This window comes from Dysidea avara, chromosome 1, assembly GCF_963678975.1.
Source record: "Dysidea avara chromosome 1, odDysAvar1.4, whole genome shotgun sequence".
In the NCBI taxonomy this organism is placed as follows: domain Eukaryota; kingdom Metazoa; phylum Porifera; class Demospongiae; order Dictyoceratida; family Dysideidae; genus Dysidea; species Dysidea avara.
In genome coordinates this window covers 18,902,071-18,929,607 of record NC_089272.1, presented here as the reverse complement: position 1 = coordinate 18,929,607, position 27,537 = coordinate 18,902,071, and the positions used below count along the sequence as shown (strand labels likewise).

Here is a 27,537-nt window from a genome sequence, read left to right as displayed (position 1 = left end):
AAGGCATAACACAAAAGCCAACCTGAAGTGGCAAGCACGTAATGGAGTTAAGTGAATGACAAATGATCAATTGTCATGCACACTAGGCAAATGCTTATGAGAGTGAGCTGAAAGTGCGTGTGTAGCTAGATTAATAATTGCAGAAAAGCTTTTCAGAAAACTTCAGATTAAAGATTATTTTGTTATAATTGGGGGTGGGTAAAAAGAATGTGCGATGGGGTAAAAACCAGTTACACAATGAGGAACACAGACACAATAGATGAAATCCACTGAGATACATTGGTTACACTACAAATTGCAGCTAGTGATGGACTAAAGTGGTCAATTGCCCATCTAAAACCATCAAGTACTCTAATAGAACAGTTATTTGATGATTATTGATATCTATCCAATTAGAAAAATAAAATCTAAATTCAAATAAAAACTCAAATACACAGATGTGCATTTAAAACAATATTTGATAGAGGCAAAACTTTATGGGAGACGGGCACTACAAATCTATGGATTGAAAGGGGTCAACGAATGTGAGTATTCCCAGTTTTCAAAAAGTGATAATTTCATTAACGAGTGTAAGCAATGTACTCAACTCATTTATTGGTTATTTTAGTAGAGTATTTTGATAGGTGCATAGTGGTTGGACTGTATGCCCTTCTGGTCCACCACTAGCTGTAATGGTTAGCAAATTACTAATTATTGTAACTACGTAACCCAGACCACTGGACCTTCAGTATATCCCATCACAACCTACATGTACTGTGCAACTTGACCTGTGCAACCAATTTCCTGATCTCACTTTACCATTTGATTTCCCATCTCCATCCCTATCCCTACTATCCCACCACTTATAAAGCAAAAACCAACTGGTTTATAAGTAAGCAAATGAGGTAGTATAATATATCAGAGAGGCTTTTGATCAGCTAAAAATCAACCTTTGCAAGATTGTTTTCAAGCATGAATAGTAATACATAAATAATGATTTAAAAGAAAGTCTTCTCACAAGAAAAAAGAACATGTAAAAGCAAGCTATATACAAAAAAGTGATATCTGCTCCAAAACAGTTAAATCGTGAAAGCGGTGTGACCTTAAAAGGTCAGGGTGAAAAATTATAATCAAAGGTGGTGGCCAAAAATGGTTACAATGATGTTAATGCAAATCATTTATAATGATCACTTTCATCATTAGATATGATTGGCATTAACATTATTTCAGCCATCCATCGGCTGCCACCTTAGACTTCACAACTTTTTCACCCTGGCCTTTCAGGGCTGCACAGTTTGGCTGTTTCGGAATAGACAATATTAATCCCTTACTTGTTATATTTTTGTGTTTGTAGATATTGGAGAGTTCTACTTGGGATACTTTGGGAGTTTCACTGGCGGAAAAATCTCTGTGATATTAATTAATACAATATCAATACCAATAAACTTTACAATTGAGGCTCCAGTAGTGGGATTTTACTATGCAGGAGTTGTTGATGGCCAAAAAGAAATCATTGTGAATCTACCTTTCAATGTCACAGTATTTTCAAATGACAAGAAATATAATGGGATATACTTACGAGTTGACAGTGATGCAGTAACTGTGATTGGTCAAAATGAAGCAAACAGTACTAGTGAAACTTTCCTTGCTATACCATACAAGAGATCAAGTGTGATAACAGAGTATGTATATTATGGGATATCGGTACCTGGATATACTTCATCTTATCAAAGTGCTATACTGATAGTTGGTACAGAGGACAATACAACAATGAAGTTAACAGTCACACAAACAGCTACCACCAACACTGGTGACACTCTCTACACTGGCAGGGAATACTCATTTGTTATCAACAGATTACAAACATTTTATATCAGATCAGCAGGAGATTTGACTGGAACTAAAATTGTTACAGATAAACAAGTATCTGTATTTAGTGGTCATGAGTCGACTAGGATACCAACCAACCTTTGTTGTGGTGATCTCCTGATAGAACAAGTTCCACCAGTTACATCTTGGGGTAGAGTATTCTATACCATGCCATTAGCTACCAGGAGATCTTATACTATTAAAGTATTAGCTTCAGATAATTTAACTGATATTACTGTGCACTGCAACAATTTGGAAGAATCTGATTCCATCAATGAAGGACAATATTACACCAAAACATTATCACAACAAGAATATTGTGTAATCCTGTCAAACAAACTAGTACTAGTAGCTCAGTTCAGTTATGGCATGGATGAAAATGGTACTGGTAATCCTTTTATGATGCTACTTCAAAACAATCTTCAATTTTCCAATAAGTACCTAATCACTACTATCCGCAATGCTATTCAATTAGGCTATAAGCATTATCTTAACATCATAGTGTTGGCACAATATTATCAACCTAATATGATCCGCTTAATATCAGGAGGAAGGAATATATCACTAAACACACAGGAATGGGTACCAATAAAAGTTGGGCACACTACTGAAGCATATGCTACACAAGTGACTATATCAGAAGGTGTAGCTGAAATTATCCATTCAAATAGAACAAGTTTAATGTCAGTGACCATGTATGGATTTTCCAGTGGTAACGGGTATGGTCATCCTGGAAGACCTGCAAATCCAACAAGTATGATACATAAATATGCTACTTTTTTATCAGCCAAAACTTGGCATAATAAATGTTTGTTTATTATGTTTTTACTGCAGACTCTATAGCTTTTAACGAGGCTGTTAAGCTTTTATTCCGTAACACATATTCATGGAAATATTTTGTACTGTCTTTCATTTATCCCTACAATACAGTATATGTACACTCATAGGGTAACAAATAAAATGTTTATGTTTTCAAAATAATTAGATGGCATACTCAGTATGTCTGCTGTACTTAGGCCCCAGCTGATCGTGTCATAATTTAAAACATAAAAGGTAACCAACAGCATCAAGCATAATCCCAGCATAATAGATTTTTGAAAAATTAATTAAAATGTGCAATACATGTGCCAGAAAAAAGGTTAATAACAACCACAGTAGGTATTACTACTCCCTTTTCAAATTAAAAAATGCTTAATATAACTAAATCAACTGTTTTTTAGCTGGTTATTCACACTTTGCAGAATTATTGAAGATCAAGATACTCTAATAGAGCAGTCATTTACTCTAATATAACAGCCAGGAAACAGTGATGAAACAATCATCTGTCTTTCAACAGCATAATTTTGAGCATAATTATTATGCTTGATCTTTGAGCGCTGCTTAAAAGCACAATAGGTAAATATTTGAGCATAATAGGTCAGGGCTTACTTGTACTATGCGTCCATGCTGATTGCTGGATCTATTGTTGATATGTGGCTGGACCTGTGAAAACAGGGTATGTCAGCACAAACTATAAAAGGTCATATCTCAGTACTAGAATAGAATTATAGCTGCATTTTGGTAATATAAAGCCAATTAAATTTTGTCATAGTTAAAAATTGCATGGCCATAATTGGCATAAAAATTGTGAGTCATGAAAATTTGTGTGCCCATGCACATGTCCATTTTTTGCAGGCAGGCCCGGTCACATATCATCAAACACCCTTACTATACTGATACTGTATCTCATTAACATATTAGTAAAGTGAACTATTATTTTCTGTTGATGTACAGTGTAGACAGTGCACTGAAACACTTATCATGCTTTTTGTTTTCCCTTTGATCTAAACAACCTACATTAAGTATGGGTAAATATTGTAGATAGTGTACACACAGTTTTGCAGTGCAAAATCATCACCACACATAATTATGTTATCTGTACATAGGTATTCCAAAAATTAGTGTTGAAATTGACAACCAAAGGCTACCTGAAGGAGTCACAGCTTTCTTAACTTGTCAAGTTACTGGTACACCAATTCCTAACATCAGTTGGTACTTCAATGGTGTTCCAGTGGAAATCACAAATACTATGAAATATATGATATCAGAGATGTCACTGAACCCCACTACAAAAAACAGCTCACTAACAATTAGAAGTGTGAATTTATCTGACAATGGTACTTATACATGTAATGCTACTAGTTTATCATATAGTGCAACTAGTTCTGGAATACTAACTGTTCATGGTGAGTATATAATAATTATTGCTAGGGATATTGGAGTTATTCTTTTCAAACTTTTAATTATTGTTTCACCAGCACATTATAATTATTTCAAGGAGTGGTGTAATACAAACTTAAGGCAATGTATTTTGAATAGCAATTTGGATAAAAAGATCTAGTTTAGTAGAGAAACCGACACAAAGTAAAAAATCAAGGTGCTCTATTAGAGCAATCATGCAACACTTGGAGGACCGAGTAAATGATTTTCTATTTGTACATCTTTATCTTTTATTTGCTAGCCATGCTTTGGAGATGCTTTCAAAACCTTCTTCATTGTGCTTCTAGCCAAATTACTAATAATCCTGGTTCTTCTTAACCACCCATATTCCTGAAATTATGCTAGCATGATACCAGTTTAATAATAATAGTTACAAAATTGTTTGCCCTCACATTTGGAATATGTTTGCATCAAACTGGAATCCTCGCCTTGCAAGAAACATCGACACCTTAGAGAAAATACAAAGAAGAGCTATAAAACTTGCACCATCTATCTCCATATGTTCTATTAGTCGTCCTTGAAAAATGTGCACTCTATTATTATATTTCAAGTGAGCTCTGCAACATAATACTGTTTGTGATAAATAAACATAAATGTGGGTAAAACAAGCCTCAAAACCAGTTTTATTGCTAGCTTTGGGGTATTTAAAATCCAAAAAGAAGTGAAATCCATGCAAAACAGCAAAGTTGTAAAAAAATATGTAGCCTTTACAATCCTGGGTAAAGAAAATTTGTGAAATCAAAAGTTGCGGCCAAGACATGGCTGCAATGATGTTAATAATAGTAATAAATTTTAATAATGGCTGTGTACATTATTAAAATTTACTAGCATTAAAATGATTGCAGTCATTTCTTGGCTGCGACTTGATTTCACAAATTTTTTTACCCAGGCTTTTGAAGGCCTCACCTATTTACAGTTCGACTGTTATTTACATGGATGTAGCGAAGAGGCACCCTGTAACTTGAATGGTGGAAATAATAGTTGCCAATACTTGACAGCCACAAAGGCTGCACTACAAATTAAAGTGTTATTTAGTGCAGTCATCAATTGTTAACCACCTGTTTAGTATTAATGGTACCTTGATGTCAAGAGAACTCACAGCATCTTACACTATAGTTTCCTATCTGATAAATTTTTTTGCTTTGTATTTAGGTGCTTTGCTGCAACATCACCCATTGGTCACAAATATGTTTTTGATGTAATCATCTATGTAATTCAAAACAGTCAATTTGTGAAAAGGGTGTGGCCTTCCAAAAATAGGCTAGTATGAAAAATGTGATACCAAGTTGATGGTATTATATTGTCACTTAACACTAGAAATTAATTGACATACGTAATGTCATTGCAGTCATTTCTTGGTCACCACCTTTGATATCACTCACATCTTGTCTTACTTGGTCTATTTTTGTAAGCCTGAACCCCTTTTCACAGTGGGTTAGATATTATTTCTTTTTGTGCGTGTATAGCTATGCTGGCTTTTGTCTATCTTTTTTTCCTACAGGTAAAAAGATCTACTATTTAGAAATTAATTTTTGCATTATTTTACTTCATAATAGTTGCTGAATGTTGCATGTATATGACTGCTCTATAGAAGGGTTTTGAAACATGCTTGGTACATGCATGTATGGCTTGTGTTATAACTCATTGATAGTTAAACAGATTTCCATTAATGCATTACTGAAGATTTGTACCTTATTAGTTACCTGACACATGCAGTTTAGCCAGTAGGCATGACAACAAATCACAGCAAGACCGAATGTTCTTTTAGAGTATCTCAATCACGTGACTATTATGTATATTTGATATATAGACTGATGATTTGTTTAATTTTTGTAGTACTCTAATACAGCACACATTTTTTGAGCACTTCTAATACAATGCACATAGTCTAGAATTTCCATGAATAAATTTGTGCAATTATTTTCTGGCATAGTAAACTTAAACTTCCATTTATATGGGGTAGAAATTAAGTGAGGTGAGCAACTGACAGCAATGGCAGAGTTGTAAAGGGTTTGGGCATATGGGTATGGAGGTCCCTTGTCCATATATCCTCTGAACTATTTTTGTGCACATTTTTTGTACTTCTCGGTGATTGTTCTATTAGAATATCTCGATTGTGCTTGTGTCACATGTTAGGTTTTTTATTTATATCTCCTAAGCTCATACACTCATTACTTTCAAATCACAAAAGATCCATGCTGTGATGGTCAGACCAATCTTCAAGTTGTAGTTTACCCTGCAGGCATGACAAAAAAAATCTTACTTGTAATTTTGAAAATCGTTCATAACTTTGCACCACTTTTACCAATTTGCACACAAATTGGAAGATAAATACACTGTGATGTGATATTATACCCTCCAATTTGAAAACAATCCAATAAGGTTTGTATAGGTTATGGCAATTTGTGTAAATGATGTGAAAAGGAAACTAAAAAAGAAAAATACAAAGAAAATAAGATGAACTTTGAATGAGCATATTAGTATAGCAGCACAATCAAAAAATTGTGCACTTTTTCACAAAGCCATGAAACTTTCCACATAAATAGTAGTCCTCAATACATGTATTTTCAGATATAGTGCCATCGCTGATTTGACCTTTGGTGACCTTTACTGCCATTTTTGTACAGAAAATTGACCATTTTTGCCTTTAACTCCCTGAGGCAGTAATTAACTTGTTAAAACATTGTACCAAACAAAAGATCTTGCTGATAGAAACAACGTGGTTTTTATTTGAAGTCAATAGGTGATTTCATTCTTAAGTTATGAGTATTTTTATTAGCTGCAAAATTTGATAAATTTAAGCATAATTATCTGCCCACGGGTGATTCACACCTCGAGGGCAGGTAAATTTATCAAATTTTGCAACTAGTAAAAAAGATCATAACTTTGTAAGGAAATCACCTATTGACTTCAAATAAAAACCAAGTTGTTTCTATCAACAAGATCTTTGTTTGGTACAATGTTTTTAACAAGTTAATTACTGCCTCAGGGAATTAAAGACAAAAATGATGAATATTCTGTACAAAAATGGCCGTAAAAGTCACCAATAGTCAAACCAGAGATGGCACTATATCTAAAATTACATGTCATGAGGAGTATTATTTATGTGGAAAGTTTCATGGTTTTATGAAAAAGTGCACAATATTGCCAATTTTGGGGGCTATGCTGCTATACTATATCTCAGAGATGGCTGGACTGATTTAGCTCAAATTTGGTATGGAAGATTTTCACCCATCAAGCAGCTCCAGGAATATTGGTGACTAGTTTCCAAACTTTTGTTATACACAAATTTAAATCTAGGGGGGTATGGGGGCTAGATTTTCCAGAAAATTGTGTAATTTGAAATTGGATCTGGTAGCAATATTGACAGTTAAAATATAATTATGTTAGGTATAATGTAGGCTGCTTAAATGTTCTTGCTTCTGGTACAGTATCAGGTGCAGACTAAAGTTTTAAGGGACAGAGCAAATTTGACATATGAAGCATACAACAGACATGGATGTTGTTCTGGGGGTCTTGGGGCATGCCCCCAGGAAGATTTTCAGATTTTAACACTCTGTTCTAAGATTTTGGACTATTTTTACTGTGTTGGCACAGGTAAGTAAGTAGCTAGCTAGCTACTTACAGTTCTTAAGAGAAATACAAAATATGGCTATTGTATTAGAGTGGCTGACTGCTCTATTAGAGTATTTCGATCTGAACTTTTGTACCACTGCAAATCACAGTAAAAAAATTTGTTATTACCTGAATACACTTGACCAGTTTCTGGAAACCTCAGAAACCACCCTAAATTTGCCCTTGCCCATGATGAATGTTTCAGAGAATAAATGGGCTATTTCTGTTTAGCCATTACTGAGGGATGAATGTACGAAATCATGTTTTCTTGGTTCCTGTAAAATACACACTTTTCTGACATGTGTCTGGGTGCTTTGGCTTTTCTTGGTCACATGGCATGCTATTGTGTGTCTTGATAGTACAATTTTAAATTAGATATACTTAAGTGTAGTTGTAAAATGATTATTATGGCTGCACACAGGAATTGGTGAATACTACTTTGGATACTTCAGAGCTTATAGTGGTGGACAACTATCAGTGATATTGATGAATACAATATCCACACCAGTAAACTTTACAATTGAGGCTCCAGTGGCAGGGTTTTACCATACAGGAGTTATTGAGGGAAGTAATGAGACTATTGTATATTTACCATTCAGTGTGGCAGTGTTAAGAAATGATAGAGATTACAAAGGAGTTTACTTAAGAACTGACAGTGATGCAATAACTGTGATTGGTCAAAATGAAGTAAACTTAAATAGTGAAACATTCCTTGTAATACCCTACAAAATATCAAGTGTCTCAACAGAGTATGTGTATTATGGGATATCAGTACCTGGATATACTTCATCTTATCAAAGTGCAATACTGATAGTTGGTACAGAGGACAATACATCAATGAAGTTAACAGTCACACAAACAGCTACCACCAACATTGGTGACACTCTCTACACTGGCAGGGAATACTCATTTGTTATCAACAGATTACAAACATTTTATATCAGATCAACAGGAGATTTGACTGGAACCAAAATTGTTACAGATAAACAAGTATCTGTATTTAGTGGTCATGAGTCGACTAGGATACCAACAAACTATTGTTGTCAAGATGCACTGATAGAACAAATTCCACCAGTCACATCTTGGGGTAGAGTGTTCTATACCATGCCATTAGCTACCAGGACATCTTATATCATTAAGATATTGTCTTCACACAACTTGGCTGAGGTTAACATTCGCTGTAACAATTTAAAAGAATCCCACACCATCAATGAAGGACAACATTATACCAAAACATTATCACAACAAGAATATTGTGTAATTGATTCAGATAAACCAGTGCTGGTGGCTCAATTCAGTCGTGGTCTGAATGAAGATAGTGTTGGTGATCCTATGATGATGCTAGTTCCTGATGTGCTTCAGTTCACTGATAGATTTACAACCTCCACAATTTATAATACAACTCGATCTGGCTACAAACATTATCTAAACATCATAGTGTTGGCAAAATACTATCAACCTGATATGATGCACGTAATATCAGGAGGAAGGAATATATCACTAAACACACAGGAATGGGTACCAATAAAAGTCAAACACACTATTGAAGCATATGCTACACAAGTGACTATATCAGAAGGTGTAGCTGAAATTATCCATGCCAATAGAGAAACTTTAATGTCGATAAGTGCTTATGGATTTACCAATCAAGGGAGTTACGGTCATCCTGGAGGCCATGGAGATAGAACAGGTTTGATTTATGTTATTATGTTCAAAACGATGACACATTTTGTAACAAACCACAAAATGTGCAGTCATATTGTCCTTCAGTACCCAATTAGAAAACTTCACTACCAGTGCTCTTTAAATTGCAAACCATAAGCTTTCATTTTTATTTTTATCAATACTTTTGCAATGTGCATCTGTTGGGTCTACTACTGTAGTTCTTACAGTGTAGGAGTTCTGCGTCTATTTCTTGTCTGTTTCCTACTTCTTGCTGATTTTCACACTGCACAAATATGCTCAAAATTTTGCCCAAAATGCTTTCAAGAATTTCCAAAAAAATTTACCTATTATGCTCTTTCAGTGTTCCCATTTTGCTTGCACTATGCTCCTAGGATAGCTACATTTTTACAAATATCTTCGAACATTTTAATCAGTAAATGCTCTTAGACTATTAGAGTATTTCACTACAAAAGGTGACTGTTCTATTAGAGAGTATCAATCTTAGGAGCTAATATATATATATAATGCATTTGAGCGCTTCTACGGACTACTCTATTAGGGAGGATCGATCTATTTTCATGAACGTAAGCTCCATAGTTTGAAACAACCACCTATTATGCTAAGTGCTTTGCTTGATATACAAATACACATGACTTGCAAAGATGTGCGGCACCTGAGGGTGAGTTTGGGCCAAGTTTGTATATAGTATAACTAATACAAGCGTCTTTAAAAGGCAAGTCTCTAACATAGCTATTGGAAACACTATAATAGTCATGTAAAATTATAACTGACCTAAATTTTAATGGGGTTTAAATATATGGCCATTTAAATAAATTAATGTTGGAAAAACATCCTGAGTAAGGAAATATATAATAGTGTGTTAGCTATGTATGTTGGGAACCAAACTGTATGGCTAGGCTCTAATTAGAAATATGCCTCTGGAATCAATGCATGCTTCAGAGCACAATAATTAAAATAACAATAGAATCCTAAGAATTTACTTCTGCTACTGCTAGTATTCGGTATTTAGTAGAGAGCTACAAGTTCTCCAAATGCCCATACATAGCTAGAAAGGCTCAGTAAGTGCACCTATAGCATGTGTAAAACTCTCAGCCCTGAAGTCTACTCCATTACATAGTGATGCCCATCACTTGGGTTATGTCTAAAGCATAGTACATTCTTTCTTCAGGCACTGTACACCATTAGGAATGGTATGCTTAATTCTTTAAGTTATATGTGACCCTCTGAGCAACACCCTGACTAGGCTACATATTTCTGTCTTCACAGAAATGCATTTGTATTGAAATGATAGCTACATTGGGTAAAATACATGCTGTACCTATCTCAGAAATAATTTTGTGTATGTTTAATCACTTCAATAAACAATGCAACAAAATTCAAATTATTATAAATTATTATGTTTGCATGTTCATGGAGAGTAGGAGGGTTTCATATCAGTGCCTAATGATTAAATGACACGTTTTATAGTGTGAATCTGTTATCTACTTGTTTCCAGTGTAGTAACCATAACAAATCCTCATTCACTTTAATTACTAGCTGTACCCTGGTGTATATAGCAACTTACATAATCTAATTATTTCACACATCGTCCTGTCAGCCACACACACATACACATATATACACAGTCTCTTATTACACATATAGATGCTCCAGTCATTGATGTTGAAGTAACAAATCAGACACTAAATGAAGGAGACACAGCTTTCCTTACTTGTCAAGCTACTGGTATACCAATTCCTAATATCATATGGTACTTTCATGGTGCTCCAGTGAAGATATCAAATACTGTGAAGTATATGATATCAGAGATGTCATTAAACCATGCTACCAAAAGTAGTACACTAGCAGTAATGAATGTAGAGTCATCTGATATTGGTACCTACACATGTGATGCTGTCAATGTAGTGACTGCCAGCAATAGCTCTGGAGTACTGACCGTTAATGGTAAGTGTTGTTGATCTGGTGCTGTTTTTATGTGCATAAGCCTCCCCTCTGGCTGCAAGGTTTGTGAACATACTGTAGAAGCTGTAGATTTTCAAGAAGTTTACACCACCATAATCATATGCCTATTATAACTTTAAGTTCAGGTAGTTTCTTTGCTTTTGTATTGATTGATATGGAATTGTTTTGAGTTGTAGAGAAAATAGAATACAGACTAAAACAAATAGAAAAATAATACTTTATACATAAATTCATAACTTTGCATATCAAATACTGTTACTTTCTATACAGTCACTGGTGAATACTACTTGGGATTCTTCAGAAGACTTACTGCAGGGCAATTATCAATCATACTGGCAAATACCATATCAACCCCTGTAAACTTTACAATCGAGGTTCCGGTAGCAGGATTTTACCATTCAGGTGCTATCAATGGTAGTGCTACTATAAACTTGCCATTCAGTGCGGCAGTGTTTCCTAATGATATGCAATACAAAGGAATTTACATAAGAACTGATAGTAATGCAGTAATGGCGATTGGTCAAAATGAAAGGAGTGGTAGAAGTGACACATTCTTTGCTATACCATACAAGAGATCAAGTGTGATAACAGAGTATGTGTATTATGGGATATCAGTAGCTGGATATAGTTCATCTTATCAAAGTGCAATACTGATAGTTGGTACAGAGGACAATACAACAATGAAGTTAACAGTCACACAAACAGCTACCACCAACACTGGTAGCTCTCTCTACACTGGCAGTAAATACTCATTTGTTATCAACAGATTACAAACATTTTATATCAGATCAACAGGAGATTTGACTGGAACTAAAATTGCTACAGATAAACAAGTATCTGTGTTTAGTGGTCATGAGCTTGCTAAAGTACCAGAAAGCATTTGCTGCGACAGTACTTTAGTGGAGCAGATTCCACCAGTTACATCTTGGGGTAGACTGTTTTATACCGTGCCATTATCTACCAGGACGTCCTATACTGTTAAAATATTAGCATCAGATAACTTTACCAAGATTGATCTCTACTGTAACAACTTGAAAGAATCTCGTACCATCAATGAAGGACAACAGTATAGCAAAACATTATCACAACAGGAAAGTTGTGCAGTTTATTCAAATAAACCAGTACTAGTAGTTCAGTTCAGTCATGGTTATAATGATCACCACGACAACATTGGTGATCCTATGATGATGATAATTCCTGATGCACTTCAGTTTTCTCACAAGTTTACAATATCTACAATTCGTAATACAACTCAACCTAACTATAAACACTATGTTAACATCATTGTGCTGGCACAATACTATCAACCTGATATGATCCTCTTAAAATCAGGAGGAAGTAATATGTCACTAGATACACAGGAATGGGTGCCAATAAATGTCAGACGCAATACTGAAGCATATGCTACACAAGTTACTATATCAGAAGGTGTAGCTGAAATTGAACATAATAACAGCAAAGCTTTAATGACAATAAGCATTTATGGGTTTGCAAGTGGTGAGAGTTACGGACATCCAGGGAGACTTAGTGACATACATGTAACAGGTATTTTTCATGTTGTCATAATCATGATACAATAATCATACTGTACTACACTCTCAGCTTGATAAACTATTAGGAGATTGTTGTAAGGAAACTAGTCTAACCCAGATTGCTACAAGATTTAAGATTTGGGTTTCTTTTTTCAGCTAGATTAAACTATTAGTAAAACTAATATTATTTTGGGTGCTTATGTACCAAGTTCTACATAATATTATACATACTGTTAACATACTGATTGGTGTGGCAACAACTCAGGCGGCGGATTCGAGCAGTGCACACCCCCAGGTTGCAACCACCACTTACCATGGATTTCATATGTGTGCATACAAAATACACATGACTATATAATATTTTCCTAGCTATACACCACCCTTCCACCGCACCTAGCTCTATTACCTACTTTTGCCCTATTCTAACCACAATAACATTTTCCACAGCCATAAAGTGTACGCAACAGCACTAAACAAACAAACACTCATGCAAATATCTAACGTTGTACAAATGCCATAAAGTATACACACATATACACAAGTACTTTGCGGAAAGGGCAACTGAGGAAATCATTGGAGTAGGGCATAGTAACTTTTGTACAAGCAAAGCATTTATATGCATTGTGGATATGGCATAATACATAATTGGATTAATGGTTGACCATGAAGCGAATAGGTATTCCAATTAGTACAAGATTGTGGCAATGCACAGTATATGCATAGCAACACATGATAGCAGCAACCACTGAATAATCATGCAAGTTAAATTTAGCGTGATTGATTTGGTTTTTCCATTCGCAGATAATTAACACTTCATTCACCTGCCCTTGGTTCTCAGTTGCCGTTTAACTATGCGTGTATACCTAAGTTCAATATCTGATTGGACACGCAACAACTAAGTAAATAATGTAACTAAGTTATACTTACAACATAAGGTTTGGTCTTTTGTTGACAAACACACAAAGCACATACAGCAATAAATGCACTGGCACATATACTTAATGCATGGGTGGGAGGAAGGGAACAAATTTTCTGTCTGCAAACACGCCATGTGTGATGATGGATCTTGTGATCTTAAACCTGTCAAACTAGTTTACAAATTATACGATCAATTATTATGATGTCATCACGTTTCACTTACCTAAAAGATTGGTTCATGTTCTAAAGTACAATTCATGGTTCTAGTTTATATTCTCCTATCTTATCACTAAAGCATGATGGCTTCATTTACTGTAGTATGATATGCATATTTGCACTGTATTAATTTTACTCTATGCCCACACCAAAGCATGTTAACTTCAATTTAATAAATTGCATTTACAAAGAAAATGTAAACAATAATCCACTTATTGGTCAATTACTCCATGGGTGCACACAAACACAGAGAATGCATAAACAAGTGTAATCAACAGCTATAAACCTTAACTATATTGCAATTTTCTTCTTAAGGTGCTCCAGTTATTTTTCCTACATTGATGAACCAGACTCTAAATGCTGGGAGCACAGCTTTATTCACTTGTCAAGTTACTGGTGCACCAATTCCCAGCATCAGTTGGTACTTCAATGGTGTTCCAGTGGAGAAAGCAAATACTATGAAGTATATGATATCAGAAACATCATTAAACCCCATTGCTAAAAGGAGTACATTAACGATTAACAATGTGGAGTTGTCAGAAATGGGCACCTACACATGTAACGCTACTAATTTAATATCTAGTGATATTAGTTCTGCAGCACTGACTGTTAATGGTGAGTGGGTTATAATCTAGCTAATGTACAATAATTACCAAAACAGAAACCCTTACATTTCACAAACATGCAGCTCATGCATACTGTTATACTTATTCAATACTGTCTAGTTTGTGACACCAAAGTAGGTCAGTAGGTTGGCTACTAATACTGCTTTCAACATCTGTACATCTGTTGTTTTCACTAAATAACAAGAGAGTACAACAATGAGTGTCTAACATCACATATGGTTTAATCAATGTACCTAACTCCATCTGAACACATCCATGGAGCACCAGTACTATGGTTGACTGACTAAAAAAATGTAAAATTAATAATGTACAATAAATTGCTTGACTACCACCTTAAATAAGTTTCAAATATTCACAGTTGTTTGATGTACAGCGGTAGTTTGTTATCTTAGCAACAGACAAAAGTTTTATAGGCTGGCTTTGGGATGTGGATATCAATTTCCAATACTTAGCATGACCATCTACCATCTGGTTGCATTCAGATTTTATAATCAAGCTTTGCTTCAAGCTTTTCTTACAGTCATTGTTCCATTGCTAATCTGTGCTGTTTGGTGCTTGATCAGAGTTGTTGAGTATTAAGTGTTCCTCAGACGAGAGGCTATAGAAGACAAAAGCAAGAGAAATTGTTTTTCCACCCTCTTGGTTACACTGCTTCATTTTGATGTCATTAGCAAATGAGGTAGGCGCAAACTATTGAACCATCCCTACTTCACCTGCCCTGTCTCCTGCAAATGTTGTTATGTGCATATGTATGAATATGTTTTGTACAGGGAGATGTGTTGTCTTGTGTAATTATGCCAATAAAGCTTTATAAATTTATTATTAAAACATGGGATTAGCAAAGCTGGGTACAATCATAATATAATAATAAATTAGCATTAGCAATTAAGACATGTTTAGTGCTATCTTACATCACATATCAGGTGCAGATGTAGGAGCTGGAATGGGTAAGAGCACAAACAAGCTCAGATCCACACCCTTAAAAAAGGGAATCCATTTTGAGGCATACGATGAGGCTAGTACAGTACACTGTATAAAGTAGAGCTGAGACAAAGCTTTGAAGCTTTGTTCGGTTTTGTAACATTTGGATGCTGCTTTACCCCACCAAAGCTCCGTTGGCATGGATACTAACAAGTTAAACCAGTTGCACAAGTATTGTCACTCCTTGTGGAAGCTGCCATTACTTATATTTTGGTGTAGTTATAGTTTTAAAAAATGGCAAGTGTAGGAGTTTGTACTACAGTGTACACCCTAATATCTATCAGGTATGTTCATCAACTATTGGCAGAACATTAGTAACAAATTAAAGCTTTGAAACTTTGGCAACATTTTCAAAAGAAGCTTCGGAGGATGTACTTATACATTTGTTCCAGCCCTAGTATGTATTAGTTACATTCTGATATACTTAAATACTTATATGTAGTAACAAATGATCACCTCTCAGTAGCGCTTCACTGTTATCATTTTAGGTTTACAGAAGGTTGCGCACTTGTGCAGTCTTAAAAGCTGTTACAAAATCCATTAATGGCCTAAACACCCACAACACGATATATAATTAGGTTAAAGGCATTTAGTATGCTTGACAGTGCTAAGTGACAGTTTGAGTTTGATTTCAGCCGATTTTACAACAATTGGAGATACATATATGGATGCTTTTAAAACTAAGAAGTCACTAAAACCAGTATTTTTTTTGAATGATAAACTGGTTTGCCCCAAATATCCTCCATAGTGTATGTATAACTACCCATTACTATATAGTGATATTTTTTTTATTGTGAGGACTTTAATCTCGTGTTTTGGGCTCTTCACAATAATAAAATTTTTGACATATTTTATCACGTGGAGTTTTGTTTATCATAAGGTTATTTGTGCCTGTAAAACTGTTGTGTTGGAACATTTGACAACAAACCAGGTGCTTGTTTACGTACATAACAGCCTACTGATTGTTTATAATGGCTTAGTCAGTTGCTCATTCTCCTACACAACACATGTTTCTTCACCAAACATTGCTGAACATGGTTACCCTACCCATTTCCTGGCAAACTTCAGGAACCTACTTCAATTCATTGTGGATACAAGCATAAATACAAAGAAACATGGCTAACGTGACAAAATTTCATTGCTTTCCATCTCTTACGTGAACACTTATTACAATGAGTAATAAATTTGAGCAATGAATTTAATGTCGCAAATATGTCACCTCGTGAGGTTAAGTGTTGCATGATTTTTATTTTCGCAAGTAAATTTGTCTGCAAAAAAAAACTCACAGTACGATTTTATTTTCTCTAGACATTGAGCTGTGTATGTACATAAATTCTTATTGATTTTTACTAGTTATATGGTTTGTTACAAACTGTACAACATTTTCAGTGGCTTTACAGGCTTTATGGAGAATTTGATTGAATTGGTTGTATACCTCTATTGATTTATTAAAGCTTTGTTTGCCTAAAAACTAGTTAGAATACCTAATGTACTCCTATTTTTCTTTAAGCACACCCTCTGCCACATTCACACATCCAGTTGTATATTATATTTTATTATGAAGGTGAAACGTGGCTATCAGCAGATTATTACATAATAAATGTTCTGGGTGGCAAGGAATTATTGTACAAATGTAGAATGTTATGATAACTACCTTCTATAGGGCTAGCCATGCAGATATTGTATTACTTGCCTGGGAATTGTTTTTATTGTTGCATTATTATACCTGCTATTACACTTTAACTTACTTATGTTTCTTATTATAGTGATTGGAGAATACTACGTGGGATACTTTGGTGGTAGTGGTAGTGGTAAACTGTCTGTGGTATTGATAAATAAAGTGTCAGATCCCATAAGGTATACAGTTGAAGCTCCAGTGGGTGGATTTTACCACAGTGGATTCATTAATGGTAGTAGTGAGGTTGTTGTGAGTTTGCCACGTGCTGTAGCAGTGCTTTCTAATAATAAGCAGTACAAGGGAGTTTACGTTATAACTGAAAATAATGCGGTGTCTGTGACTGGACAGAATGAAGCTAGTGGATTCAGTGATACATTCCTTGTAATACCTTATGATAGATCACATGTCATAACAGAGTATATCTATTATGCGATGTCGATTTATGGCTATCATTCATCTTATCGAAGTGCAATACTGATAGTTGGTACAGAAGATAGAACAACAATGAAGTTAACAGTCACACAAACAGCTACCACCAACACTGGTCACACTCTTTACACTGGTAGGGACTACTTCTTTGTTATCAACAGATTACAAACATTTTACATCAGATCAACAGGAGATTTGACTGGAACCCAAATTTTTGCATACAAACAATTATCTGTGTTTAGTGGTCATGAGTCAGCCCAGATACCACAGAGCACTTGTTGTTCTGATCCACTGATAGAACAAGTTCCACCAGTTACATCTTGGGGTAGAGTATTCTATACCATGCCATTAGCTGCCAGAAGATCTTACACTATTAAAATATTAGCATCTGAGGACAATACTGCAGTAGATATTTACTGTAACAATGTAAAAGTATCACGCAGTATGAATAAGGGACAGCATTATAGTAAAACATTATCCAGTCAGGAAAATTGTATAATTCGCTCAAATAAACCAGTATTGGTGGCTCAATTCAGTCATAGTGGATATGAAGAACGTGATTATTTTGGTGATCCTATGATGATGATAGTTCCTGATACACTTCAGTTTTCTAATGAGTTCCACATAACAACCATTCGTAATCCAACACGATCAGATTACCAGCATTATGTTAACCTTGTATTGCTGGCACAATACTATCGACCTGATATGATTCACTTAATATCAGGAGGAACAAATGTTTTATTAAATGTTGCAAGGGAATGGGTACCAATTAGAGCAAATAATATCATTGAAGCATATGCTACAGAATTGACTATATCAGAAGGTGTAGCTGAAATTGTCCATACTAATAAGGCTGCGTTAATGGCATTAAATGTCTATGGTGCTGCCAGATATGAATCATATGGTCATCCTGGAAGATTTCATTATTCAAATGAAATTTTGTGTAAGTTTGTTTATCTTTGAATTATGAAGTATAAAAAGGAAAATCTGTACAATTATTTATGATCTCTTTTGTAAACAATGTCTTTTGATCTCCAATATCCAATGGCTTGCATAACCAATGTCTTTCAATCTCTTTTACAACCAATATCTCTTTTAAAAATCAAATAAGACCTTGCATGTGTGCTGTCAGTGATTGGCAGCTGCAGTGTGCATTCTTCTCAATCTGTTTACCTATATCCTTTTGTTGTGTTTCATGTATTCATGCACTGATATTGATTTTAGAAAATTAATTATGTGGATGAGTATGTGCATGTGGACACAGTGAATGTTGTTGGACTGCAGAGAAATGATTCCTTCAATTGCGTTTTACACAACATTTTTAAAGACTAGCCGAACTTGAACAAGATAATATTATGGTGATTTTTCTAAGCTATCTAACGTGCTGGTCTGTCACATGCTACATGCACCGGTCGCACAGCACATTAATATGTGCTTTGATTTTTGTATCTATCTACGTATGTATCTGTTTGTCTGTCTATCCATATATCTATTGATGAAACAACAGCCAAGCTATCAAAAGTGTATAGCCTTCAAAAGCCTGGGTGAAAGTTTGTGTTGCATCAACATAATTGCAGCCATTTCTTTGCTGCCACCTTTGATATCACAACCAGGCTTTAAAGGCTGTAACCACTTGGCTGTTTTTGGGTGAATTTTAATTCTTATTGCATTTTAACCTAAAGTCAGCCATAAACTGAATTTGGGACTTTTCTACTCAATTTCTTCTTATTTGCAGATACAGTGATGATTATGAAAGACAGAAGTGATGAAACGTAGTATTGTATTCCACTAGTTATTAATTCTTTTTGTAATACTCTTATGGAGAGCAGGACTTCTAATATGAAACACATTACAGTAATTGCTCTAGAACAATCTAGATTTTCAATTGATAAATCTATTACATTATATTCTACTATTTAAACTAGAATTTTATTTAACAACAGTAGTTCAGGGGTCAAGGGTTTGAGAGTTGGGGTGCAGCCTACATGACAGGGCTAGTGTTAGTGCCAGTTCTTATCATACAGTACTGTAGGGATCATGAAGAACTGGACTTTCCAGCCAAAAATGTCACCTAAAACCAGCCTGAATTTCCCTTCATGACAGCTGTGCAGAATTGGTTAGGCACAGTCAAACCCAAAAATGTCTCCATACTAATGCCAAACCCTTCCAAAAAGTTTCTATGAAATTTTAATTTTTTCTATTAAACAGAATTTTATGCTGACTGACTAACTGATGCCTCCAGCCAAGTATAACTCGACAATGGATAAGGCTACAGGCTTGATTTCTTCATTGTTTGATTTTGCTTCATCCTGAGATGTGCTTTTTCACCAACTGCAGTTAGTACAATACACCTATCATGGACTTGCCTTTGTCCTCCTCTGTGTTCCAGTTCTTTTTGCTGACAACTATGGCTGTGTTGGTGAATCACCCGTATTTTCTGTAGTGACTGGATTGATTGCAGGGATGCTTCTCATACTGTTCTTCATTTGTAATGCTGTGTAATGGGCGAAGCATAGCTGAAAACAAAGTGTAATGGCCACCTTCCTTTCCATTATGCAATTGATTGTTGGGACACACATTCTGATGCACAATTGCTTTTGTGGCATTTCTAGCACCGTTCTTTCTTTTAATCTTTTAATGCAGTATGTGCTGGTTCATTTGTCATAATTATGATACAAAAAAGGAAACAAACAAGTAGGAGGAAATATTAGAGTTGGGTTAGGGATCAAAGAAAAAAAGTGGTGAAACAAGGGAATAGCTATAAAGTGGTAAAGCAAGGAGGTTGCCTATACCTGCAGATATACCAGTGGACATTAATCCCTTGTTCACTCATGGTTATAGACTAAAGTTTAGAGATTTAATGTCCACTACTATATCTGCAGGTATAGGCAACCTTCCTTGTTTTATCACTTTTTATATAGCTATTCCCTTGTTTCACTACTTTCTTTTTCTTCTATCCATAATCAAACTTAAAATTCCTAATTTTTCATTCTACTTGTTATGATAGTTGAGACAAGAAGTAATAAAGATACATTATGTACTTACAAATACTAGGTTATCTAGTCCTCATTTTTGTTATGATGTCAATGATCATTTACCCTATTTATGTAATGTACAAGATAGTTCTACATTTTGGCACCACTATCCTGACACTAAACTCTACCCTTTCATTTATAAAATGATGAAATTCTACTACAGTATGCTCGATGACAGTATCTATAGTCTATGAAAAATTATGAGCCAGATTAAATAAAACAATGTGGTAAAGATTTCTTAATGTTGATTTCTTTCAAAGCTGATCTTAGCACTTGTCTGTTTCACCTGATCCAAAATCACTCATCATAACATAATGCTGTCTTTAATGGTCTATGTAACACTTTCACACCTCAGATCAAAGGAGCTGCCCGGACTGCATTTTGTATGTAGCTCAGCTAGCCGAGCTACATATGAAATGTAGACCAGGCTACAACTGGGCAGTGATTATGTAGACGTTGAGGCCGAAATCGATTGTGGGGATCAATTAATACTCAAATGATTAGGATGCATGACTTGGACTTTTCCATGAAAACCACTCAGACGGAAAGCATTTTATTATCCTTGTCATCCTACAAGTTGAAAAATGTTGGGCTAAGGTGAGAACTAGTGGTTTAGCTTATTCACCGATCATTTCTACACATTTTTGAATACATACACACCCCCATCATGAAGCTACCACTCTGCACGGAGTGACCACTCTACAAGCAAGCTTACCTATCTAAGCCTTTAGTGAACTCCATACTTTTTCATAAACAATTCAATAGCACTGATTAAAAGATTAAATTTGCGTAACCAGAATTCTCCATGATATCTCTAGGATATATCCGTTCATTATAACTGAACATATAGTAGCTGCTGACCCATAATCAAAAATTTTAGGTATGCATATATAATACATCCAGTGGCTGCAGTCATATTGGTTTGGGTGATTGATCGCCCTGTACAGGCTATCAGCCTGATAAGTGTTACATATTAGTTGTAACAGGAGAATTTGGGCTTTGCCTGATATATATATGCTCTTGGGTCTGCGGCCCTCGGGCAGTCAAGCATACATATCAAGCAAGCCCTCATGCCCGTGTTACAACTATTACATGTACAGTTATTTTTGTGTATGTACGTACGTATGTATGTATGTATGTATGTATGTATGTATGTATGTATGTATGTATGTATGTATGTATGTATGTATGTATTGTAAGTATGCATGTATATGTATAGCATCTTAGTTGATTTATTTAGCTACTTGTATCTATTGTTTAGTGAGGAGTATAAGTGTCACCAACACCAGTACACAGATAGTTGGTCAGCCACTCATACTGGAGTGCAATGTGACTACTTTGAAAGGCATCACTATCAGAATGGATATCGTTTGGAGAGATAAATATGGCTCACAATTAAAAAGGGTTGATAGGATCAAAATCAAATCTATTTTAAATGATTCATACCTGTTTGTCGATACTTTCACCATCCCACAACTGACCACAACTGATGATGGTAGACTGTATCAGTGTGAAGTAGTGATCAACAGTAATCCACTATTTGTGGCTACTACCAATATAACACTGCAGTTGGATTTTGCTGGTAAAATAATATATGATTATACAATACATTTAGTACCTACACATGTTAACGTAATTGTATGTGAGTAGCTTCAATTCACTTTATTAGTAAAGTTATTCTAATACATCAATCAGATGAGCTATGGTTTAATAAAACAGTAACTTGTATTTATCATTGATTACTACCAATTGGAGATGCTATAGTTAGTTAGTTAGTGTACGTATGTACTTGGTTGTACATGATTTATTTGGCATGCATACTATAAAGGGGTTTTGCAAAAAGCATAGGCAATCACCATTATGAACCACCATTATGGTTCATCACAGTGCTTAACTATTTGATTCAAGCATGGATTATTTTTAACATTTTGTGTTAGTGAACTCAACTAGCTTATAAAATTTCTTTAAACAAGTGAATTATAAATGAAACAATGGATTTCTTCTCTAGAAAATTTGAATACTTACTCATTGTTTATTGAATCATATATACCTTACAACAATTTATGCTTTCAATTTTTAGCTTAAGAAATCTTTGATTGTAGGTTGTTGTTTTTATAGCAAATATCACTTGAAACTTGGAAGTTCTCCATGTATTATAATTGAACCTTCCATTTAGAGAGCATGTATGTAATTAAATGTAATTGGCTAATTGTGTATACTGCATTAAGCTATTTAAAAAGTAGAATGATATGAAGTGTTCCTCCTTGACTAACTTCATTAGGGTTTCATTTTATTTACAGGTATTGCTGCTACAGTTCGTATATCACCATCTGGTCCAATAGAAGGGATTGCAGTAGGAACTCCACAAGATATCCAGTGTAGAGTGAGAACAGTTAGTGGAGTGGAGTTAAGTTCAGTAATGATAAGCTGGATAGGACCTGAAGGAGATGCTATTACAAATGATAGTAGAGTGACCATCAGCCCAACCAGTGGTAGTGGTGAAAGATACTATAGTACTCTCCAGTTTATGTACCTCACAGTGGAAGATGAAGGCTCCTATACATGTAATGTGATGATACTGAAAGCCTCTGTATCTGAGAGTTTGCAGATAAGCGATTTAATTGGTAAATTACTTTGTTTCTGTTAGAAGTATGAGATTATTGAATATGTACATAAGGTGGTGGTACTGTAACACTTCACAATAAAAGTGTGCGATGGATTCTGCATTTATAGTGTTATTAACGCATCCATATTAATAATGCATGTATCATAGTTAGCAAGACAAAATTAATAGTTAAATATAGTACTACTAATCCAAGTAAAACTTCCATCTCTAAAAATAAAGCTACAGCAATTTAGAGCACATTAAAACATTACAACTACTTCAGTATACAAACTAAATTTTGGCCTCAGTGTATAATTATACACTTAATTAACACTGTTGACTGTTCTATTAGAATAATTATAACCCAATGAAGCCATGCTTCATATTTACTTGGACAATATGGTGGTTATTGCTACAATATTGTCCAGTAAGGTGTGAAACACCAAATGTGCAATGTTGGCTATCAAAATGTGGTGTCAGTATAATATGTATATGCAAGCTTAACTCGAAGCCATATACTTCAAAGTGCCCACAGTTCACATCAGTTGTAGAATATCTTAGTTATTAACACCTGTCCTCAGACTCATGTCAATAACTAAGATATTCTACTCTTGCTGTGATATAAACTAGCTTTTTTCAAAAAATTAAAAATTTAAAAGGAAGTAGGGATTGATTATACATGCTACAAAAAGTAAGGAAACAAGCTCAAAGATGTTGCAGCTGAAATGAGAAATGATCCAGCAATAAAAAGTAAGGAAACAAGATTAGACGATTACTTGCTAAAAAAAGACACACTTTAATGCCTACTTTTGGCTTTCATCTTGAAATGAGACCATCAAATTAGCCAAAAGTAGGGATTAAAGCGTGTCTCATTTTAGCAAGTAGCCATCTAATCTTGTTTCCTTACTTTTTATTGCTGGTTCGTTTCTCATTTTAGCTATAACATTTTTGAGCTTGTTTCCTTACTTTTTGTAGCGTGTATAATTAATCCCTTCTTCCTTTAAAAAATTTAATAGCTAGTTAGTTTACTTTATGTCTAGCTTGCTAGCTATACTATACTCTTTGTCTAAATATTTTGAGGGGGAAAATTTTCACTGATTTCGCAGTTTTGGGGATTATCAGTGAAAATTTTAGCCTTGAAATATTTAGACCTCCATATACATAATCCTAATACATTTTGGGAGTGTTTGCAAATCTGTGAAAATTTTATTTTTACTAACATTGCTCAACCTTGAAATAATTATTTAGGCTATACGGTAGTATAAATATCACTTGAAGCAACTATCTTTTACCTTCATACACAATAAGAGCCTCTGAAAATAATTATCATTTTGTCTTTTAAAGCTATTACAGCAACTGTTAAAGGCTTTGGCTGCATTTCTAATGGTCTAAATGCTGATGATTTAACAGTAAAACATGGCTGGAGAGTCCACCATTAAGAGTGGAACCCTCGCTTTTAGAAATCGGAATACTGACACCCCAAAGGCATTATTAGCTAGCTACCTCGCAATAAAGCTAAACTGGTAAGAATATAAAATGACTACCCAACGTTAATAAATGCTAGAGACAACTCCTTGGATACTAAACCCATTCACCCTTGTCTTATGCACATGTACTCAAACTTCGTTAAAATCACGTGTTTGGGTTGTGGCACACGCTGCAACTCTTAATTATCTTTCGAGAAGAACAAAGAAGCTAATGAATGATGAAAGTAAACAGCATGGTGTAGTGGACAGAATGTAATCAGAACAACAGATTTGTGAATCCACTATCATTACCTTGGCTGTCTGAAATTTCTGGAGCCATACACCAAGCGCAACTGGGTCTTATACAGCAGGCAAGCAGGCAGGTAGACAAAATTCAGGTGAACTTCAAAATTTTAAAAATTCACTGTACATTGAAACATTCAACTTTTTACTTTGTTTAACCAAAGTACAGCATCATTACAGCAGTGTTGATGTATTCCAGATGGTTTTTTCAGATAAAACTGCTGTTTTTTAAAGTGCAAAAAACTACGAAGTCACATGATTCCTTACCAATCCTTACTTATCAAGTACTACCATACTTAATGATGATATAACTTATTAAAAGCTGACTGGTATCTGGAAATGGGTGAAACCCTCACCTGAATCCAAATATCAGTAATGTGATAATTCATACAATCTAGTGTACTAAATTCTAATTGTGTGAAACTGTATTATTTTGTTTATAGCTGAAGTTATCAATGTTTACAATATCAATGTTACCGTGACCACTCCCAACACTCAGATAGTTGGTCAGCCACTAACACTGCAGTGTAGTGCAGCTGGATTGGGAGGTATCACCAGTAGAGCGGATGTTACATGGAGAGTTAATAATGTAGACTTACAGACTATCACTGGAATACCTTCATTTATCCTAAGTAGTTATCAAGTCCCTCACATTATCCCACAACTGAGCACAGCTGATGATGGAAAAGTATACCAGTGTGAGGTAGTGATCAATACTAGTCCACCAGTTATGGCTACTGGTAGTGTTACACTGGATGTTACAGGTACAGTAAATAATGATACTCAAGGTGAAACCTAAAAGAGTGTACTATGAAGTCTAAAAGAGATGGATCTATATAGACATTTTAAGTGTACATATCTGGTTTTAAACTAAAGGTTTTGGTACAATTTTAAACTAAAAGTTTTGGTGCAGACTTTTATGTGCTATCTTTGGTCTTTCATAACTGATTGAAATTAGAGTAGAACAGCTAAGCAATAAATTTTGATGAAATTGCTTAATTTGTGATAGAAGCACCAAATTTTCTGTGGAAGTTGAGTAAAGTACACTAAATCATTTGAGATATGGTGCCACGTCAAAATCATTGCCTTAGGGCATGTTTTGAAACTTTTAAACTAGGTTATAAGCCCATTTCAGGAAACCATACAAGTACATTCAAATCTATGGTTTTATATACTATGACTCTTCATGCTTCTTAACATGGCAAGCTAATGCACCTCCCTTGATCAGCTTTTGGATGTAACCATACTTTGCTTGTCTATTCAGATGCAAAATTTCAGTATATTTACTATTGAACCAGTTCAATGCACTTTTATGGCCTCATTAATACATTTTCTATTGATTTTACTTCTCTGGTTCTTTGAGCATGATATGATTGGTAATTTTAATGGCACCACATCTAATATGAAATAGTGATGAATTAAGCAAATGTTGTACCAAGTTTGGTGCTTTTATCAAAAAAGTGAACAATTTTTTCACTTAGTCACTCTACTGTAAGCTATTCTGCATTGCAAACCACATGGTAAAAACAAACTAATGGACTTCATTATGACAATTATAACAAGGCACCTATTCCTGATATTGAGGCACTCCGACTTTTTCTTCACTTTATATACTTAAATTCTGTTTTTATTATTTTGGTCAAGATTCCCTTGTTTTGTGCACCTCAAAGGACTTTACATATCCACCTTCAAGTATCTACTTGGTGAAGTTGATACAAAGATCGTACAGTTGATCAGTAATCTAACTCTAATACAACATTCATACATTTGTATACCCTTGAGAAAAAGTTAAATCTTAGGGTGTGTTCCCAGACTCCATTATTCTGTTATCTTTAAAAATGTTTATTTTGCTAGCATGATTTTACATGATACTGTAGGTTCATAGTGCTAATGTAATGATTAAAATTGTTAGAAAATATTCTTTTATCTATGAAAATACATCCTACTTCCATCGTAAGAAGTGAAGGCTGGTGCCTATATATGGGGTCTACTTAAGCTTGATCTTATTATATAGACTTTTTATTAGTTAATTTAATAACTTTTAATTATTATATATTATTGAAGCAATACTTCATAGTATTTACTAAAGTCACCAAACATGCAACGACATGCAGCAAGCATTATAACATTGTTGCATGGTAGCCAAAATGAAGTGTCATTATAATCTTTTTATGTAAGTGGTATATGAAGTTGTATTCATTAAATTACATACAAGTCTTTTATTTGGACAGAAGCCAGTTATATCACAACAATATGTACAGTATCTTAGTTATTGACACTTGTCCTTGGCTTCACCTCATACCTGTGTCAATAACTAAGATAATCTACCTGTTGTGATATAAAAGATAAATGAATTCTAGAACAAAAGAAATCAA

The 27,537-nt window shown here is 34.7% G+C and overlaps 1 protein-coding gene across 1 annotated transcript in view; it reads left to right on the top strand.

Annotated features, from left to right (window-relative positions):
* LOC136258318 (titin-like) overlaps window positions 1-27,537 on the top strand; it is a 105,554-nt gene that overhangs the window by 1,498 nt on the left and 76,519 nt on the right. Inside the window, exons 3-12 of the mRNA XM_066051645.1 lie at window positions 1,334-2,602; window positions 3,774-4,073; window positions 8,144-9,412; window positions 11,053-11,352; window positions 11,641-12,915; window positions 14,352-14,651; window positions 17,410-18,696; window positions 22,050-22,370; window positions 23,089-23,412; window positions 25,606-25,926. Coding sequence (XP_065907717.1) covers window positions 1,334-2,602; window positions 3,774-4,073; window positions 8,144-9,412; window positions 11,053-11,352; window positions 11,641-12,915; window positions 14,352-14,651; window positions 17,410-18,696; window positions 22,050-22,370; window positions 23,089-23,412; window positions 25,606-25,926 — 6,966 coding nt within the window. The remainder of the gene's footprint in view (window positions 1-1,333; window positions 2,603-3,773; window positions 4,074-8,143; window positions 9,413-11,052; window positions 11,353-11,640; window positions 12,916-14,351; window positions 14,652-17,409; window positions 18,697-22,049; window positions 22,371-23,088; window positions 23,413-25,605; window positions 25,927-27,537) is intronic.